The sequence below is a fragment of the Nilaparvata lugens genome, chromosome 7 (assembly GCF_014356525.2).
Source record: "Nilaparvata lugens isolate BPH chromosome 7, ASM1435652v1, whole genome shotgun sequence".
Lineage (NCBI taxonomy): Eukaryota > Metazoa > Arthropoda > Insecta > Hemiptera > Delphacidae > Nilaparvata > Nilaparvata lugens.
The window spans coordinates 4,799,762-4,821,559 of NC_052510.1; the positions used below are offsets into that span (position 1 = coordinate 4,799,762).

The 21,798-nt window shown below is 33.7% G+C and overlaps 2 protein-coding genes across 4 annotated transcripts in view; one reads left to right on the forward strand and one right to left on the reverse strand.

The window, feature by feature from the left end:
- LOC111046321 (DCN1-like protein 5) overlaps positions 1-7,710 on the reverse strand; it is a 33,520-nt gene extending 25,810 nt beyond the window's left edge. Inside the window, exons 1-2 of one of the 3 annotated variants that reach the window (XM_039433479.1) lie at positions 7,622-7,710; positions 5,050-5,165 (exon numbers count right to left, since the gene is read on the reverse strand). In XM_039433479.1, coding sequence (XP_039289413.1) covers positions 5,050-5,141 — 92 coding nt within the window. In that variant the 5' untranslated portion in view covers positions 5,142-5,165; positions 7,622-7,710. Of the gene's footprint in view, positions 1-5,049; positions 5,166-7,209 lie in introns of all 3 variants that reach the window. The other 2 variants (XM_039433477.1, XM_039433478.1) reach the window with 2 other exon arrangements.
- A 1,139-nt stretch (positions 7,711-8,849) lies between these two features.
- LOC111046320 (exodeoxyribonuclease) lies at positions 8,850-15,722 on the forward strand. Its single transcript, XM_039433482.1, is given in 7 exon segments — positions 8,850-9,083; positions 9,323-9,517; positions 10,437-10,518; positions 10,521-10,562; positions 11,444-11,587; positions 13,592-13,735; positions 14,552-15,722. Coding segments are annotated over 7 exon segments (918 nt in total). The 5' UTR covers positions 8,850-9,074; the 3' UTR covers positions 14,854-15,722.
- The last annotated feature ends 6,076 nt before the right edge of the window (positions 15,723-21,798 follow it).

Below are 21,798 nucleotides of genomic sequence, written 5' to 3' on the forward strand. Positions count from 1 at the left end.
CTTTGTCGAATGATAGACAAGGATAGCAACACCAATGTTAATCAAATACTGTTATTATAACATGGAACTAACTAGAGGGCATAATTCAACTTCATCAATCTTAATTCCATTTTTCATTATCGAAATTGGCTATCAAATTTATTGTTTATTGTAAACGCTAAAATAGTAAACTATCTTTGAAAAAAGATTCAGATCAAACTAACAACGTTGCTTGTAATTAATTAGACTAAGAACTCGTTCAACCAATCCTGGAAGTTTGAATAAAATCTCACTAAAGCTCAGAATTTTCTCAAACCAATACACAGTGCTAATGTTTGTGAGAGAGAAAAAAGAGGAAGATAATTCTCTCTCACTGAAATCGACTCCCATCTTGATATCACCCCACTAGAGCTGCCAAGTTCCATTGACGTTTGACTGCCAGCAAAAATCCGGCAAACTTTCAAATTGCAGAATAAAGGGTCAAACATGTTTTAATCAACACTATTAGATACGCGTATCATTATTTGTGATACGTGTATCATTATTAATGTAAACTTTCAAATAGCAAAATCAAGGGTCAAACGTGTTTAGATCAACTATTAGATACGCGTATCATTATTTGTGATACGTGTATCATTATTAACAATGTAAACTTTCAAATAGCAAAATCAAGGGTCAACGTGTTTTGATCAACTATTAGATACGCGTATCATTATTTGTGATACGTGTATCATTATTTGTGATACGTGTATCATATGAGTGATACGCAGTCACATACAAACTTATGATAACTTTCAATGCGTTGCATCATACGTTGACAAATTTAATAATTGGCTATTATAGAGAGTTCAAGGCAATATAGAAAGTATGTCAAGACAGATTTAATAATTGGCTAGTATAGCCAATGAATCCTTTTCAATGTTTGATGGGAATTAAATCGTCTTTCAAACATTTGAACCTAGTTTATAATATATCATATTTATATACTATACTAGTAGTTCTGTGAACAGTAGACCTCGCGCTCTGTAAGTTACATTGACCTGTTGTTATGTTTTCTCAAAAATTAATGAATAATTTATCAATTAAAATGTCTAGAAAAAATCCTAAATAAACATAGAGCTTTCTGGCCTATCATACCACGACATGTCATCCCGGAATGTGAGTGTGAGCGCTGTTATCAGGTGTGGCTGCAACTGTCTACAACGTTAATGGAAAGATACATGTTCAAGATGTTCGATGTTTTTGAATGGGTAGTATTATAGTCAACTGTCTACTAACGTTCGATGTTAGTCAACTGTATACTAACGTTCGATGTTTTTGAACGGGTAGTATTATAGTCCACTAGACAGCTGATTTATGATGAATAATCTATAGTCTGATTTTTACTCTAATATTGGCGTATGAAGGAGGCTCCTTTTTCCTTCTATATTATCCTTGAAATGCAAAATTTCCAAAAACCTTGTATATACGTCGACGCGCAATTTAAAAAGGAACATACCTGTTAAATTTCATGAAAATCTATTACCGCGTTTCGCCGTAAATGCGCAACATAAAAACATTTAAACATTAAGAGTAATGCCAAAACGTCGACTTGAATCTTAGACCTCACTTCTCTCGGTCAATTAAATAAATAAATGTTATTATAGTCCTGACTAACTCTCTATATTACCTTGAACTCTCTATGCTAGCCAATTATTAAATTTGTCAACGTATGATGCAACACATTGAAAGTTGTCATAAGTTTGTATGTGATTATTTTATTTTAAATTTTTTGATACAGTTTAAAATTTATCTCACTATAGAGCAGATCAACTGAATATTAGTCCAGTAAATATAGACAAGAAGAATGAGGTGTGCTTGCTATATATATTGTAGTTCTGATTCTCAAAATATCGTTTGTTCAGGCCTACATGAGAGAAGCCCAGAACCAATTTTTCCATACAAAATATCCTTGTGCTAGATAAAGATGCCCCAAAAATCTGCCAATTCAGTTTTCCTGAGCGAAAATTGGATCTTACTTTGAAACATTGCTCTCTCTTTTTTTAAACATATTTTTTATTATCAATTATTATACAAATTGGATTCACGAACAACAAAGATAGAATGAAGTGTATAGAAGTCTGAACGTATCTTGATAGCGAGGTGTTGAAATACATCCTGATGCCTTATTTCCAATCAATTTCTGCTTGACAGATTACTATAGGTTGCTATATGAGTGTTCACAGCCAACGTGTGAACATTCCTATATGATACCATAATATTCATTTTTTACCCAGCAGGACAGCTTTTTTGCGATTCATTGGAAAGCAGTTTTTTTTTGTAATGCACGAGGAAACATAAAATTCTGTTTCAGTGAAACCGAATAACACTGAACACCGCGTTTCATTGAAAAAATTTCACCCAGCAGAACAGCATTTTTTTGCAATTCATTGGAAAGCAGTTTTTTTGTGATGCACGAGGAAACATCTAATTCTGCTTCAGTGAAACCGATTAAAACACAGCACTACACACTGAGTTTCATTGAAACAATTCAAGGGTGTGATCACACTGAATTGCAGACACGTTGAGAAAATTTCTACAGTTTTCAATGAAACTATGAGGAAGATTAGTGGGACATTGAGACCAACAGAGACTGGGCGGCTGCCTGTGCTTAGTAACATCATGCCTCCAGATCTCAGAAGGCTTGAGAAGAAGAACAAGTTCATTTCCCAATTGCAACACATTCATGAGGGTCTCCCAGTCTCTAGAGATTTGGCTAACCCTCCACCTAGGCGCCTCAAGTCAAGAAGATACTTAAGACTTGATGAGCAGGAAGAGATAAGAAGTGCGAAGGAGTTATGGAGACTGAGATGGTTGCAAGGAACAGAAGTCTTGTGGATGACCCTAATGACATTGTCCCTGGCACCCAGCTGAGACGTAGAGAGTGGTGTGACCTTAACCGGTTCAGGACGCAGGTGGGAAGGTGTGCTGAGCTGATGACAGCATGGGGATACACATCTGATCCTCTGTGCCAATGTGGACAAATTCAATCAATGAATCACCTGATATCTGAAGAGTGTCCACAACACTATTATCATGGAGGGCTGACTGAAGTTCATGGTGCTGGAGAAGAGGCTAGTCAGTGGCTCCAAAACTTACTTGAGTCTATTAGTATTTAACATATTTGGGTGCTGGTTGCACAACAGCCGGTTAAATTTTAGCCGTGATTAATGCCACAAGAACCAATCACAGAAGCCGTCTTTTCAAAAACGCCTTTTCTGATTGGTTCTCGTGGAGTTAATCACGGTTAAAATTTAACCGGCTGTTGTGCAACCGGACCTAAGTGTTAAATTAAACCTTGGTCTATGAATGCTTATGCATATATATACAGAGTGGGTGAAAAGTCCGACAACGGCTTAATATCTCATACACAAAAGTAATTTGATGGTGAATGTGATTGGGGATCCTACTCAAATTGAAAATACTACGTTACTATGACTTCAAAAATCTGATCCGCCATCTTGGATCCGCCATATTGAGTGCAACTTTATTTTTTTAAATAGGAAGGTGGTCATGCGGTACATGATTTCGATAGGAAATCTCAAGAAAAAATTAATGGTGGAAACCGCACATCGATATCTCAAACCTTTCAGAAGATATTCACATTATTTAATCAATACTATTCAAAGCAGAAAGGAGAGGAAAAAGTCCGAGAACGGCTTAATATCTCATACACAAAGGTAATTCGACGGTGGGTGTGATTGAGGATCCTACTCAAATTGAAAATATCAAGTTTCTATGAATTCAAAAATCTGGTCCGCCATATTGAATGCAACTTTATTTTTATAAATAGGAAGGTGATCATGCGATACATGATTAAGATACGAAATTTCAAGAAAAAATGAATGGTGGAAACCGCACATCGATTTCTCAAACCGTTCAGAGGATATTCACATTATTAATCAATACCACTTATGTATTTCATTTCTGATATGCATGATATTGATTAATAATGTGAATATCTTCTAAACGGTTTGAGAAATCGATATGTGGTTTTCGCCATTCTTTTTTTCTTGAGATTTCCTATCGAAATCATGTATCGCATGACACCCTTCCTATTTAAAAAAAATAAAGTTGCACTCAATACGGCAAATCCAAGATGGCGACCAGATTTTTGAAGTCATAGTAAAGTAGTATTTTCAATTTGAGTAGGATCCCCAATCACACCCACCGTCAAATAACCTTTGTGTATGAGATATTAAGCCGTTCTCGGACTTTTCACCCACTCTGTGTATCATACTGGATGCGTGTATGTGCAAGTGCACGTCAGATCATGCATGAGCCGGAAAACAAAATCTGGAAAGAGCCATTGAAACATGTTGTTACTTGAATGGACAGTAGCTGCTCACACTAAACGCAACCAACAAGTGCACGCGTTCAGTGTGAGTGTTCCTGTATTGTTCTTTCCACATTTTGTTTCTCATTTACTTTATTTATGTAGATTACAATATATACTGGCTTTTATACTTATATACAATAGCTTACAATACAACAAAATTATAGATGAATTTACATAATATAGACTAAGGAAATAATTATTGAACTGTATATGGTATGAAAAAGCAATTTGTAATATAATAACTATAGATAATTATATTGTTATGCATCTACATAAATTGTCGGAGCTTTGGACATATCAATGTCCATTCTTCGGGAAGAATATTAAAAATATCCTTCCCACTAACTCTCTACCAAAAAAAGAAAGAGAGAGAAAGTGAGAGTTAAAAAGTGATAATAGAAGATAGATTGATTGATTAAGGGCGGAGTTGGGACTCAGAGACAGGACGAAGAGAGCAGAGTAACAGTCAGGTGAGTAGAAGACAGGAGAGAGAGAGAGAGAGAGAGAGGAGAGAGAGAGAGAGAGAGAGAGAGAGAGAGAAAGTGAGAGAGTAAAAGAGTGATAATAGAAGACCAATTGATTGATTGCCTATATTAAGGGCGAAGTTGGGACTCAGAGAAGAAAGCACGTGAATGGAAGACAGGAGAGAGGAATAGGAAGAAGGTAGATAGAGAAAGTGAGAGAGTAGTTACCTGGATGATGTGTTGCGAAGACGTTTGCTGTGGTAGCGGTCTTCGTCATCTGGACCCATGTCAGCAGTCGACCTACGCTTGCCACGGGGCATGACAACCAACAACCAATTTACCCCCTGAAAAATTAACAAATTTATCAACAAAATAAAACAAACTTTATCATCAAGATGAGTAGACCGGATACAACTTTTAATCTATTAATTACTAAAAACAACTATTAATCTATTAATAATTAATTTCAATTTATTAAAACACACAAAACAAGACAAAACAAAATGTCAAAGAAATTAATCTCTAATCTCATTTTCTTATTAATTTATTTCAACTATTAATCTATTAACAGTAGAAGAGCATTGAATTAATGAACATGCTAAAGCAAACTGAAATCAATATTAATACAAATACATGTTTTATGAACATGTGAAAAGTTGGAATAACTTTTTTCAACAAACAAAATAAAAAAATGAGTGAATTTTTAGTATTTAGTATTTAAGGTTGTGCATTCAATATTTTTTTTTCTTTTTCTAATCTATTGGACAGGTTCTTAGGACATAATTTATGCAATTGAAATATTTTTATCAGCTTCTGTCGTTAGCTAACAATAGGGCTTCAAGTCACTTTTTTGAGGCAGATGGTACACATACCCTACAAAAACTACTGGTCAGAAAAAATTGAGTAAAATATGCAAGTCTCCTCTTCAATATAGCAAAAATTATGTTAACTTTGTTTTTGAAAATCTGAAAAAATTACATTTTTATGCATTTCAAACTCCTTTTTCACATTCAATGTTTGTTCTACAGACTTCAAATTCATAGCAACTTGTAGCGCTGTTCTTTATGAAGAAAGTTGATGCTTAAACTTCTTTTATAGACACAATAATAGCCGCTGGTATGTGTACCTTCAAAGCACGGTTTTACGCTTGCTCGGGCAGCAAATAAATAGTACAGCTGGAGCGATCTAGCGGAATTAGTTTGTCCCTAGAGCTAAGCGCTCGACGTTAAGAATGAGAGACAGATTGCATTATGATAGGAGAATAAAATATTAGAAGAAGGGCATGGAATGAATTTATGTTAAAGCTTGGCAGGCAAAATATTTGAATAGGCTGTAATTTACTTCGAGTTTACTTGTGATCACTAGCTTATCTGCATGCTGCATAGTTGCTTTTTTGTTTATTTCTACTTTCTGTAACTTTTTTACGCTCCGACTGTCCATCTATTATGTTTTATTTATCTTGACGTGTTCCCTTATGGACATGCCCTGGTGGCATGTCTGTGCTATAAGTAAATTCGTGTGGCTTTTCTTGGTGGGGAGTCCCTTGCGGGAAGGTCCCACCGCCTGAATATATTATTTAAGCCGACAATGGGCCTTACGACTGTCATACTTCAGCCGGGACCGACAGTTTAACGTGCCCATCCGTTATTTGTCTGTGCTATGAACAAAAACCATTATTATTTTCATTAATATCGATAGTATTGAGTACCGGTAAATATGATATTTATTACCAATTTGAAATAGTAGTATGATGTTAGTTAGGAGTTGACTACTTTAGTTAGTTATTCCATTGTATTAATGTATTATTAAAAGTTTTATTATTGAAATTATAATTTTGAAATTCAATGCTATCGAATTTAAATATTGACAGTACAGATGCTTACTAGAAGTCAAGTTTTCCTTTGAATTTCATATCGTCCGACTATCCTAACCCTAACGTACGATACTTTTCAATAAATCATCCAACTTAAATTTATATGAAAAAACAAAATTATCATACGTTATTTATAAGATAATATATTTGATTAATCTTATTATTAAAATTACAGTAGTCATTGATTACAGATTACAGTAATGTGTAGGCCTACCGTTTTAATCCGAGAGCACCCTAATCATTACGATATCTATATATTTTTCAAATTTTGAAATACAAACTAATTAGCTTAGAATATCAAATAAATATGATACAAAATAATAAATGGTATATTGTAAAAGCTTCTTTAAGTCATACTATTAATGAAACTGATTGAAGATATATGCTAAGCTAACATAACCTAGTCAAGTGATGAGTAAAGTATTTCATCTACTCCTTCCATTGAAACTTCTAATTGGTTTTATATGATTAATGTAAAAACCGAACATTGAAGAAATAGTTTATTGTACACTTACCAAAAGAAAAAACCTTAGAATAAAGCTTGAATGTAAAATAAATCAATGAAAAGAAACCAAGCACAAACATGAAATCATAGATTACGACAGGGGAACAGATGAATGGTAAAATTTGATAGGAAGAGGATTTGTAGATAGTTATAGCGCATGCAAGATGATAAATCAACAAACAAAATCTTGATTAAGATTTTTTCATACCTAAACAAACATATAGGGGTAAATTTAGATGGAAAGCATCAAATTCTAGACCGATGCTAGAATGAAACTCAGCAGTTACTCATGATAGAAAATTATTCTATGTGAACCGGATGAATTAAATGATTGGGAAGACGCAAAATGTATGTTTTCAATTGATAAATACTAAAACTTTTTACAATATTGACTATTGAACAAATTATTGAAATTCACTCACTATAAATTATCGGCAACTAGCATTTTCAATTGAACAGCTGAGCTTAGCCAAGTCCCATGGGTCCATGGGAAAATCAAGATGCCAACTGTAATATGTAAAAAAAACACAACTTCTTGTTAAATTTGGTTAGGTAATACATGTATTAAACATGAATACTACTTGAATAATCAAAATAACACAACAAATTCATTCATATTGAAAAATATTCTTATGGAACTTCTTTATATAGCCATTGTCTTTTGTAACAGAGAAGTATCGATAGTAGGAAAACGATAGAATTAAAATATGAACATCAATGTAAAAACATCGATATCCACAGTTTTATGGCGGGAGAACCTAACCTCAAAACTATCTCTATCTAGGGACGTTCCGATACCGCCATTCATTCGATACTTGGTATCGAGTCGGTATCGAAAGGAGAGTATCGATATTAGTAAAGTATCGAAAGAAAAGTATCGATACCACGAGTATCGAAAGAAAAGTATCGATATCGATACCACAAGCATCGAGTGAGCATTAAGTATCGGAATTACCAACTAAAATACTTATCTACTAACTGCAAAACTGCAATCTATCAAGTATAGTCTCAATAGTCTGTCGAAACAAAGAAGACCCTCTGGCAAGATGGGAAAATGACTCCAGATTGGTCAATAAGGGTATCAATACGTTTCTTTCGATACTTTACTAATAACGATACCCTCCTTTCGATACCAAGTATTGAAAGAATGGTGGTATCGGAACTGGAACGTCCCTAAAGATGTGTAAATGACTCAAGCTCGGTCAATATTAGTTCAAAAATTATCAATTTGATTTCAAATTGTAGGAATATTTGTTCAAGAATTATAAATGTGGTCTTAATAGCAGATCAAATTGATAATTTTTGAACCAATATTGACTGAGCTTGAGTCAGTTATGTACTGTTTGTTATTAGTGATGTCATAATGTCTGGTAACTGCTACACTGGGCTATAATTCAGTACTATAATTTTCATCTATATTAATCCTTATAATCTTCTAAGATTGATATAACAATTTATTTATGATTATGTAATTGATTGAAGTGAACTACTTTTTTACCCATTTCGCCATTCGATACCGTTTCGATACTCCAACTTGCGTATCGATACCAGTAAAGTATCGAATCATTCGATACCGATACCGATACCACCGGTATCGAAAGCAAAGTATCGATACCAGTAAGTATCGAAAGTATCGGAACGTCCCTATCTCTATCTCACCTCTTCACATTATTTTACATTCTGATCTGATCTGATACAAAAACGTCAAAACCCCTTCTTTCCTTTATTCATTTATAATTTGAATTAATCGTCTGAGTTTTCATCTTATTCTCCTAGTGGTATTGTTCAATTTGAATCGTAAATATTATAAGAATAGTTGCGACAATAACGCTCAGTAAAACAAAGGATACTGTAGCAAAGTACTCAAGCTTTGAAATGATGAAGGTATGTTTCAAGTAATTTATTTAGTATTTTATAACGTTTGTTGACATGATATGTAGTATATAAATCATTTTCAAAATAGGAATACTAAATTTAAAATGACAGAATGATGTACAAACCTTAAATGCACATGTGGCAGATGCGGTAAGTTGCTGCTAATCATCCTCAATTTTATCTGTTCCAACGTGTTATCATTCCATTCTTGAGTGTTTTTTCAAACAAGCTGTCTATTACATTTTTAGAAGAGAGGTCGCTCAGCTAAAACTGACAAAGCCGAGGAGCCAGCGTCAAAGAAGCCAGCCAAGTCCGGTCCCGCCAAGACCGATTTTGCTGCCTTGCCGGATTACAAGATTTGCGAGCGAAAGACTGAAGATGGCAAGGAGTGGAACTTCAAGATAACATCTTGGAATGTGGCTGGGCTTAGGTCTTGTGCTGGGGTGAGTAATTCTAATCTTCAATCTATAATACGCTTATTATTCTAGGGTCACCAGATTCTAGCAGCTGGTAAACTGGCTGGTGTCCTACTGTCTCCTAAGCATTCTATACATTTGGCCGCCAATCCCTCTGGGTATCCAAGCAAGTCAGAGGCATTGGTTCTTATTGTGTTCATTGTTATGCCGCATTTGCATGTTAACCCATTACGTACAAATGAAGACCAGCGTAAGAGTGTGGATAGGTGGTTTGCCTGCGCTGGCCTTCATTGGTCTTAGCTCGTCAAAGATCCAAGCGATGCACCCATCCACACTTGTCAACTAATGCTTGCTGTTTTCTATTTTGTCTGTTTTCTGTATTCTGCTGTTTTTTGTGTAATTGTGTTGCTGTAGCCCAAATTGTTATCGCGTTACTTATTCTATTGTTTTTATAGTTTTGTTGTGTTACTTCTAGTTGATATTTCTAACCTCCCACTCCATTTTCAATTTGCCATTTTGAATGTGGTGCTCCGTGTAGCGAGCGCTTGCCAACGCTGGATACCACTGGCCATGATAAGGCACTGGTCACATTGCAGTGTGGATGACCAATGTGTCCAAGCTTATCAGGCTGGGCCACCTACTACACCAACTTGTGGTCTAGGCATACGTGTAATTTCAAATTGAGTAATGTAGGCCCAATAACACAGTCTTACACTGCATATGAAGAAGACTCAACACATCATTTCTGCAGTTTTTGATAAGAAAATCAAAATATCTCATCCCCGAAATTCACAAGCTGACGTATAGCCAAACTGTAGAATATAAACACGACCTAAAAGATGAAGCAACCATAAACATCAATGATATAGTAGAACTCATAACAAACTCTCTTGAGTTAGTCTTGAATAATGTTTATTGTGAACTGGATTCTGATTTGTTTTTACAGAAAGGTTTTGCGGAGTTTGTGAAGCATGAAGATCCAGATATATTCTGCATGCAGGAGACCAAATGCCCCGATGAGAAGCTACCACCCGAGGTAAAATTGCCGGATACTCTAAACACTTTCTGGCAGGTTAGTATGAATATTAAAATATATTAGGCTACATTCTATATTATTTTCAAATGAATCAACTTGTTCTTGATTCTTGACCTGGATTGATTTTCCTTGAAAATTACAAAAAAGGAGGAGAAGGAGAGACTGAAGGAGAAATGAAAAATAGAGATAACTGGAAGATATACAGAATGAGTCATATGTATGGGAACCCTTCAATAAGTTGGATACTGTTGTTTATAATACTGTAACTTCCAGGATAAGTTATTGGTCAAATAATACTCTACCTTTTGACGTACAACTGAATTTCAACTCCTCATAAGAGGGTGATTCAGGGGTTGTAACTTAAATTTAAAATATTGTAATTTAAAATATTCGAGTTGCAACCCCTAAGTCACCCCCTTATAAGGGGTTAAAATTCATTTGTACGTCAAAAGATTTAGTATTTGACCAATAACTCATCCTGAAAATTACAGTATTATATCTACAACAGTCTCCAACTTATTGAAGGGTTCCCATACATTATGACTCACTCTGTTAAGGCGATGCAAAGTGTGAATGAGAATTTCACTTTTCATCAGCTGATGAAATCATGATAAGATATTCTAAGAATAGCATCAGCTGATGATAAGTGAAATGCACGTGCTCGTAGCGCATAGGTCTGTACACACCATAAGGCCCGGTTGCACAAACGTCTGTTATATTTAAATCATCATCATTAAATTTGAAGAGAACCAATCAGTTTTTTTTAAAAGATGGCTTCTCTGATTGGTTCTTGTGGCATTTAGTCGAGTTTAAAAGTTAACAGACTATTGTGCAACTGGGTGTCTAAATTTAGTGCGAGTTAATTTTTGGGAAAAAGTATTTTCGAATTACCATTTTCGTATTTTTTTATGTTCCAGGGTCTAAACCGGGCTACGCAGGTGTGGCTATGTATTCAAAGGTGAAGCCGATTGAGGTGAAGTTCGGACTTGGCAGTTCTGAATTCGACGATGAGGGAAGAGTCATTACTGCTGAATTTGAAAAGTTCTTCCTTGTCAATACATGTGAGTTACACCTTAAAACAAATTTTAATATATGGGCACTGTTGAGCAATTAAACTAGAAATCGTTCTTATTTGTGATATGTGTCACCTGGTCATATGGGACATATAATTATATGAATCATATATTTATCTCATATTGATCAGAATTTTAGAGTTTTGAAATTAAAAAAAGTTCAATGAACAGTGTTTTTGTCTTTGGACAATCTTTGTCATCGACAGAAAGATTGTTTATTTCATTTGTTTTCAATATTAACGTAGCTTCTTTTTGTTTTTAATAACAAACGTGCCGCTTGTGCGACAGATTAAAATATGTACTTGAAATGGCTCTCATGTTTGGCATTGACTGAGTTTATATTAATACCCAAAATTTAACTTTTGGGCAGAGCTCTTTCGTTAGGACTGCTAGTAAAGTCCGGCTGATCCAGTGAAAAAGTCTAGATTTCGTTTCGTTTTATAATACAGTTATTCTGTCACAGATCGGGCAGTTTAAAAATAATTGTATTGTAAGGGAGACGGGTTCTGAGCCTATTCATTGGTTCAGTTAATTTTTGTTATTTAAAAATACTAACTGTTAAGTCGCGATTAAACCAGTGGATGCCAAAGGGGGAAGCCATATTCAAAAGGGTAGGTGACTACTGGATAAAATCATTGTTCTTAATATTTTCATAACCACAAAGATTGAATCATCATCAGCAGCAAGCGAGTGTTTTCCCCATTAATTCATATCAATAATGTTTTTATAATAAAATTAATCTTGTTTTGTTTGGATTTAAATATGTTAAAGACTCATTAAAGTAATGGTTATTCTGTTCTCTTTCGTTATCATAGTTCTTTCCCCCCCTTACATAATTGGTGAAGGCACATCGTTCTTACATATTTGGTGGAGGCTTCTCCCGCCGTTCCACATCTTGCTTACATTAGCAAGATAGGCCTATATTTATAAGGCCTAGATTTTTAAGGCCTATAGTGAGGTCTACGTTATAATGGCAGTGTTTGATTGGCAATGGTATTGCTATTCTTGTCTATCATTCAACAAAGCGGATAGCGCTATCTCTGTCTTGCTTTGCTCTGTAGCCAGATCGTTTTTTAACAATGTAGAAATATAATTAACAAAATTAGCCAATCGTGATTATCAAAATAAATTATGAAATCATTTTAAATACGGTAGTTATTTGTGCAACTAGTGCGCAAAGTGACAGTTTGCTGCACCGAAAGAAACGTTTACCGAAAGAATTGTTTCTTGAGTGCAGCAAACGAACTTTGCGCACGTATTTCACATTAAATTTCTCCTGCAGTTACCATTGAATATGAGAAGTGGTTTGATGATTGGTAAAATGATGGCTGAAATCCATCAGATGTTTGTCTGTATAAATTAATAACAACTTTAATTTATTTTAAACTTGATAATCCAATTGAAAATTAATAATCGATAATTCTCAAATTAAAAATTAAATTAATCCAATTAATTCAAAAATTTGAATAAATCTTAATTTCTAAAAATTTAACCGGCTGCTGTGCAACCGGGCCTTAGTATTAAGAGTGCGCAAAGTAATACTTTGCGCACTAGAGCGGAAAAGTGATTCTTTGCGTTCTGTAATCAGTACAGCAATGGCCACTTTCCAACGTACCTGTAGGGAAAAATAATTTCTTGCTTGATAAAATATAATTCATAATTTTAAACGAGAATGAACAGTTAATATTACATAAATAAACCTGTATCAGTTGCCCTCCGTAGAAGGCATTGACAAGACAGAGGATCGGCAACGTTGGTTTCCTATCTTTCTCCACTGCCATTATAACGTGGACCTCACTATACTACTTCTTATGTTATGTTTGTTTGCATTATATTGACGCTATTCCTGAGTGATGTACCTGTACATGATTATGAATAAAATTCTTTCAATTATATTCAATCCATATTCTGGTGGTTGATTCTAAATGAATCTTGAATTTCGTTTAATATTGTCATTTAATCTTTCATTCAAATTAGTGTAATCTTTTGCAGATGTTGTGAATGCAGGAGCGGGCTTGAAAACGCTGAGCAAACGCTTGAAATGGGATGAACTGTTTCGGAATCACCTGAAAGAGCTGGATGCCAAAAAGCCAGTTATTCTCACAGGAGACTTGAACGTGGCTCATAATCCTATCGGTAAGTTGGATTTCAGTTTTCTTCTACAATAAATTCACCCCCTTCCAGGTCTAGTAAAAAATGATTTGTTTTGTAGGTTACTATCTTTGTACCTAACTTTTCTTTATAGTATCACCATAAAAAATGATACAGTATCACTATAAAAAATGATACAGTTTTACCATAGAGAAACAATAGCGTAAGTAGATATCCCATGATATAGGGCGTTTATGTCGCAACTTTTACTGTTCTCTCAAGCCGATTACTGTTGATTATTGTAGATTTCTACTGTTTTGTTGAGGTGAGAGTGTATGAATGGCACAATATGAGAGACTACCAGTGTCACTCAGCTTCACGGGAAAGAATTACATGAATTATCGGCTTGAGTTAACAGTAAAAGTTGCGACATAAACGCCCTATACCATGGGATATCTACTTATGCTATTGTTTCTCTATGGTTTTACCATGCATGATACGGTATCATCTCAACTTATTTTTTCGTGTCACCTGTATTGGCTGCAGTCTGTTCTCCGACTGATAAATTGGAATTCTGGTGAAACACTCTTAGAGCATTTATATTTTTCATTCTCGTGTTGTTCATTCTTGCATTTATATCAATCATATTGCAGTCGGTCCAGAGGCACCACGTAGAGGAACAGCCTTACCCCCACGCACGAACGAATCTCAACTTGATACACAACACCTTAATTCGATACAAAACTTCCTAAATTTGAATGAATTCTACAAACCATGGGATATCTCCGTGTGCTATATTTTCTCTATGACTCAATTCATTTCCTGGCAATAATCACATGATATTTGTATAATAATTTACAGATCTGGCCAACCCCAAGACAAACACGAAATCAGCTGGTTTCACAATCGAAGAGAGAGACGGATTCACAGAGCTGTTGAAATGCGGGTTCGTCGATACCTTCCGCGACCTATATCCTGACAAAGAGGGATGCTATTCGTACTGGACGTATATGGGCAACGCGCGGTCAAGAAACGTCGGCTGGCGACTGGATTACTTCGTTCTGTCGGAACGTCTGAAGACGGCCGTCTGCGATAATGTGATGCGGAATGATATCTACGGCAGTGATCATTGTCCTATTACGCTGTTCTTGCATTTGGAGTGAAATTTTTGGAACTACATTCTACCTCTGCATTATTATTCCCAAACTTGTTTTGTGAGTTGGTGTATTTTGATATAATAAACGTTTCCAATAAAAATAGCAACGATTAGGAACTGTGAATAACGATAAATAACTGTAAGTAACGACAAATAACTGGATGGAACTGTTAGTAACGATAAGAAACTGAGAGTAATATTTGGAGACTACATCCTACCTCTGTATTATTATTTTCAAACATGTTTTGTGGGTTTGTGTTTTTTTATATACTAATAAACGTTTCCAATAAAAATAGTAACGATTAGGAACTGAAAGGAAATGTGAATAACGATAAATAATTGTTAGTAACGATAGAAAACTGGAAGGAACTGTTAGTAACGATAGGAAACTGAGAGTAATATTTGGGGACTACATTCTACCTCTGTATTATTATTTTCAAATTTGTTTTCTGAGGTCGTGTTTTTAAATATAATAAACGTTTCCAATAAAAATAGTAACGATTAGGAACTGTGAATAACGATAATTAACTGTAAGTAACGATAGAGAACTAGAAAGAACTGTAAATAATTACAGGGAACTGAGAGTGAGGGCGAGACCATATTTAAAAAGTGATGAAAGATCATCCATTTATATTTAGTGACACGGAAAATACGGTACCTAAAATGTCACCTTGTTACTCCACTGTTTAAATTGCAAAAAGGAAAGATTTGAAAATGATCACTTGTTAACATTTTAAGTGGAAACATTACAGACTAGAATTATAATTCTTAATTATTATAATATAAATATTTGGAGACTACATTCTTCCTCTGTATTATTATTTTCAAACTTGTTTTGTGAGTTTGTGTGTTTTTTGATATTATAAACGTTTCCAATAAAAATAGCAGACTAGTGTAATCATTACGTTCAACCACAGATACAATTACTCTCTTCAAAAATTTTAACTATGTAGTGAGGTCCACGTTATAATGGTAGTGTTTGATTAGCAATTGTATTGCTATCCTTGTCTATCATTTAACGAAGTGGATAGCGTTATCTCTTTTTCGCATTGCTCTGTTGTGAGATTGTTTTTTAACAATGTAGAATTAATAATCAATTAACCACATACTTCATCTTAAATATGACAATTCATATTTCATTTATTTATCGTCACATTACATCAATTTTTGAGTAACACTCATTTGACTGGTGACATGTCAATACCAGAACAAAATTATATCTAAAAGACTTAGTTCTAACTTATTGAAAGTAAAATAAATAAATATACTCTATGATGTATCTCATCAAATTCACATGGAAATGAAATTCACAAAAAGTTAAGTTACACTCTACAGCCCCTTTTCACAAATTAAAATTCGGCAGTAGAGTATAGGGCTTTCTCTACTAGCATTTTTCTAACTGTTAGTTTGAATTTGTTTTTGAAATTGAAGTTGCTTTCCTTGACGAAACACTATATAATAACTTTGTTGAAGTTCTGACACTGTGTTACTAGTAAATATTTGAAAAAAAACACTTACTTTTGATTGGAGTCTTGAGGAATGCATTTCACTCCTGAAGAGGAGCTTCATCAGCCTGAAGAAGACTCAAGACTCCTCAAGACTCCAATCAAAAGTAAGTGTTTTTTCAAATATTTACTAGTAACACAGTGTCAGAACTTCAACAAAGTGAATTTGTTTATTGAATCTAGATTTCTGATGGCTGCAGGTAATTTATTAAAATAACGTATTCCAGAGTAGAATGTAGGCTAGTTTTTTCAAGAGCTGTGTGCCTATGTACTGGAAAAGCAATGAGACTACTATTACGTGTATTATACCCGTGATTATCTGTGCAGAATTGAAATTTATCTAAATACTGTTTAACAACAACCAACAATTTATAGATAAAAATAGATGGCAGCGTTAGAATGTTTAGGTTTTTAAAGAATGCTTTGCAAGAATCTCTTGATCTCAATTCACAAATGACTCTTATTACTATTTTTCTGGATTATAAAAATTTTACCGCTATCAACAGAATTTCTCCAGAAAATGGTTCCATAGCTCAGATATGAGTAGACATATGCGTAGTAGACGGCCAATAGGGTGGTTTTGTCTAGTGAGTGAGAGAGGGTGAGAATTACAAAATAAGCTTGATTTAGTTTTTTTGCAAGGACCTGAATATGCTCCGTCCTTGTCTATCATACAACAAAGCGGATAGCGTTATCTCTTTCTCGCCTTACTCTGTTTCGTGATTGTTTTTTAACAATGTAAAAATATAATTAATTAACAAAATACTTTTTCTTGATCATGAAATAATTAAAAAATATAATACTTGCTTGACAAAATATAATTGATTATTTTAAACAAGAATGAACAGTTAAAATCACATCGATAACTTAAACCTGCCTCCGTCGACTCATCTGCAGCCAAGCTTGCCAGTGTCTTTAAACAAACAGAAGGTTACCTATTGTTAGGCATAGATAGCACTCTTCTAAGAAATTTCAGGCCTCTACAAAGTACATCAAAGTTTAGTTTGATTTAGAAAGGAAAATAAAAATCTCAGTAACCTTTATGAATTATTTAATTACATGTTTTAATCACATCATGAAGGGTACTGAGATTTTTATTTCTATTTCTATAAAAAGTAGCCCTATACAGAAAAGAGATTTAGTTTGATTCTATTTGTGATATATATTACATCAATAAACCTGTATTAGTTACTCTCCCAATAAAAGGCATTGACAAGACAGAGGATCGGCAACGTTGTTCTCCTATCTTTCTCCACTGCCATTATAACGTGGACCTCACAACAGGAACATGAGATACTGAGGAATTCCTCCATATTAGGATGAAATCAAAGAGATATCAGTACTACATAATTTTGTGGGAAAAAACATGAACTATGTGCAACTGGCAACATCTGTTTCATTTCACCTTAACTACTCTTATTGATAGAATTTAACAAGGGTTTATGGTCACTTTTGTTCAATATAGATCAACTTAACAGGTGAGGAAGTAGAAATATTATAATATTTACAAAATAAAATACCATAAAATAAAAATGAAATAAGGTACTTTTTGTGTAGTTGAGAAGTTGATATTGTGGTAATTATTCATATTGAATGAAAAAGACTGAGAAATTGTCAAAAAACCACTGATTTATTGATAATTAGAAAGACTCAGAGTTTATCAGAGATTGACAATGGTGTAATAACCGAAACGGGTCTTTCTAATTATCAATAAATCAGTGGTTTTTTGACAATTTCTCAGTCTTTTTCATTCAAAATGAAATAAGGTACTCTTATTGATAGAATATAACAAGGTTTAGGTCAACTTTTATTCAAGATAGATCAACTTTACAGGTGAGGAAGAAGAAATATTTCAAAATCAAATTTAAATATTACTAGATCAAACTATATGGAATAGTATATAATTGAATTTTAGCTGATTTATAGTCTAGTTTTCAAAGTATTTCTGAAGCCATCAGATATATTATGATGATGCTGTCCACTTGAATCCTCTTGTCTGCAACTCTCATGCATCAATATTAATAAATAATTATGGAATTGAAATTTGGAAGAAATAGTTAGAAATATTATAATATTCTAAAAAAATAAAATAAAATTCTCTGTCGATTTGTACAGACTACTTAGGGGGACTACAGGCGAGGCTGAGCCAATATTTTAAGACTCACTGTCAGCTTGTTATTAATCTGCAACTCTCATGCATCAATTAATAAATAATTATGGAATTGAAATTTGGAAGAAATAGTTAAAAATATTATAATAAATTCTAAAAAAAAATAAAATGCTCTGTCGATTTGTACAGTCTACTTAGGGGGACTACATTCGAGGCTGAGCCAATATTTTAAGACTCACTGACAGCCTTAGTTCAATAGGAATGCATTGATGCTATTAATTGAGAACACTGACAGATTAAAGAGAATCTATCTATGGTAAATTCAACTCAAACTGTCAGTATTCCCCATTTATAACATTAATTCTTCCCCATTTAACCAATGCTGACAGTTTAAAATGAATCTATCTATAGTGAATTTCACTTTGAACTGTCAGTATTCCCCATTTAATAACTTTAATGCTCCTCATTCAACTAATGCTGACAGTTTGAAGTGAATCTCTCTATGGTAAATTTCAACTTAAACTGTCAGTATTCCCCATTTAATATATTCAATGCTTCTCATACAACCAATGCTGACAGTTTAAAGTGAATCTATCTATAGTGAATTTCACTTCAAACTGTCAGTATTCCCCATTTAATAACTTCAATGCTTCCCATTCAACCAATGCTGACAGTTTGAAGTGAATCTATCTATGGTAAATTTCAACTCAAACTGACAGTATTCCCCATTTAATAGCATCAATTCTTCCCATTTAACTAATGCTGACAGTTTAAAAAGAATCTATCTATGCTAAATTTCACTTCAAACTGACAGTATTCCTCATTGATAACATCAATGCTTCCTCATTTAACTAATGCTGCCAGTTTAAAGTGAATCTCGCCTATAGCACTCTTGTATTTTAGCCTTGCATAACCGAGAGACACAAAATCAGACAATGATGGCGCACTTATGAATCTGTGTCAATGGTCCACCATTTCATAATAATAATATTTTGCCAGTCATTCAATACTACAGCACTATAGCTCGACCCACAGAGTTAAGAATCAGGAAATAGCGACAGATCGTCTGTCAATGAAAGGTAAAGTTTGCCGAATATATGATGTCAATATACCATCTTCTCCTGAATCCTTTTTGATGAATCAGACTAGGATTGATGTGGGTATAGATTTGAACTGAATCTATCGATGAAAAAGCTATTTTTAAATTAGAATTAATTTCTGATTGAAATTGTTGTAGTATCAGTCGACATAGTAGGATGGAATTGTACTTTTTGATGAATCAGACTAGGATTGATGTGGGTCTAGATTTGAACTGAATCTATCGATGAAATAGTTATTTGTATATCTAGAGTGAAAAGTACGACTTTTTCTCCCTGAGGGAAAAAGTTTGAAGCCCGAGGCGAAGCCGAGGGCAACAATTTTCCTGAGGGAGAAAATGTATTTTTCGCTCGTGATGTACACAACATTTTTCCTCCATCTACATTTTTTTATAGAAACTGCAAATTAAATCATTCTAATAACTTACGTATTGGTGACAATGTTTCCTAACAACATAACCTAAAATCTAAAACCTAAAAACCGGTCGTCTGATAGGCACTGCTGATTGCGCTATCTATCGGCCAAGTGTAACAATTATATCAGCTGGGCTACCAAAAATGGCTGACTCCAGATCACGCGGTTCAGATTTGAATTGCAGAATGCAGATCAAAAATATTTGTTGGCTGGTATTTTGAATACAATAAAATATTTTAAAAATTGTATAAATTTTTATCGTCTACTAATATTAAGAATATAATATCATACAAACATTATATTTCATGAGTTGATCAAATTTCTGGTTGTGGTATTGAATTCAGTTGACTCAATGACAGACACCTCTATTACGCTTTCTCATCTGAGCTTAGACCTTCTAACCTATTACCATGTAAGTTTTTAAAATAGAGATGCTTTCTATGTTATTTAAATGGAATCACTTTTACTCCCTAGGGAGTTTTTCTGTTTTTTACTACCTAGAGCGAAAAAGTGACACTTTAGTATTATGTTTCAGGGAGTAAAGTAAGTACTTTAGACAGTAGGTGGAGGAAAAAACTATTTTTAAATATTAGAATTAATTTCTGATTGAAATTGTTGTAGTATCAGTCGACATATAGGATGTTGTTAATGTTGAAATTCTTTGACCTCTTTTACTGTGACGTTATTTATATTGTATTGATGCAATGATGAATAAAGAATTATTTGATTTGATTTGATTTGAATTATAACATGGATTAATTATATACTTATTTACTGTATCATGGACTATTAAATCACTCTTTGGTTTCAGTGCAGAAACTGCTAGAAAATGTATGTAAATAAAAGAATAAGCTGGAAATTTTCACAGCTCCAATCAAAATTTGATTTATCTAAAGCAAAACAATTTGAACTTCAGCGAAAAACAGAATAAGCTGCAAATTACTTCACTGTCTTGTTCACTGCTCCAATGAAATTTGATTTATTCGAAGCTAAATAATTTTTGTTCTTTATTCAATAAGACAATAACGTCAAATTGTAAAGAAGAAATCAAAATTTGTCAGACAGTGAGACAGAAAATGCTGAAAAATAATTTGAGCTACTGTATGAAGAAATCATAAAATGATGAAATAATTGACCGAGCGAAGTGAGGTCTAAGATTCAAGTCGACGGTTTGACATTTCTCTTAATGTTTAAATGTTTATATGTTGCGCATTTACGGCGAAACGCGGTAATAGATTTTCATGAAATTTGACAGGTATGTTCCTCTTTTAATTGCGCGTCGACGTATGTACAAGGTTTTTGGGAATTTTGCATTTCAAGGATAATAAAAAAAGGAAAAAGGAGCCTCCTTCATATGTCAATATTAGAGTAAAAATCAGACTATAGAATTATTCATAATAAATCAGCTGACAAGTGATTACACAGATGTGTGGAGAAGCCAGTTTTACTGTATTTGTATAAGGTCTATAGTTTCAATCAAAGACATTAAAGAGGTATGCATCTTTAAGCTGGGTTTACACCAAAGTTATTAACAAAATGGTTATAACTTAATCCTTATAGATTCTATTAGATTGAACGGAAGTTGACAAACACATATGTTCATCATGTGTATGATAAGTTATGTTCAATCTAATATACCTTATCAAAAGGATTGAGTTATTAAAATTTTTTTAATAAATTTGGTCTAATCGCAGCTTTAAGGTCTTTGGTTTCAATATTTTGTTTTGCAGTCATGGTATTATTATGCATGCCCATCAGTATCAATATTCTCACATTCGAAAAAACTAATTTAATAAGTGAATAAAAATAAACTAATGAACTAAAT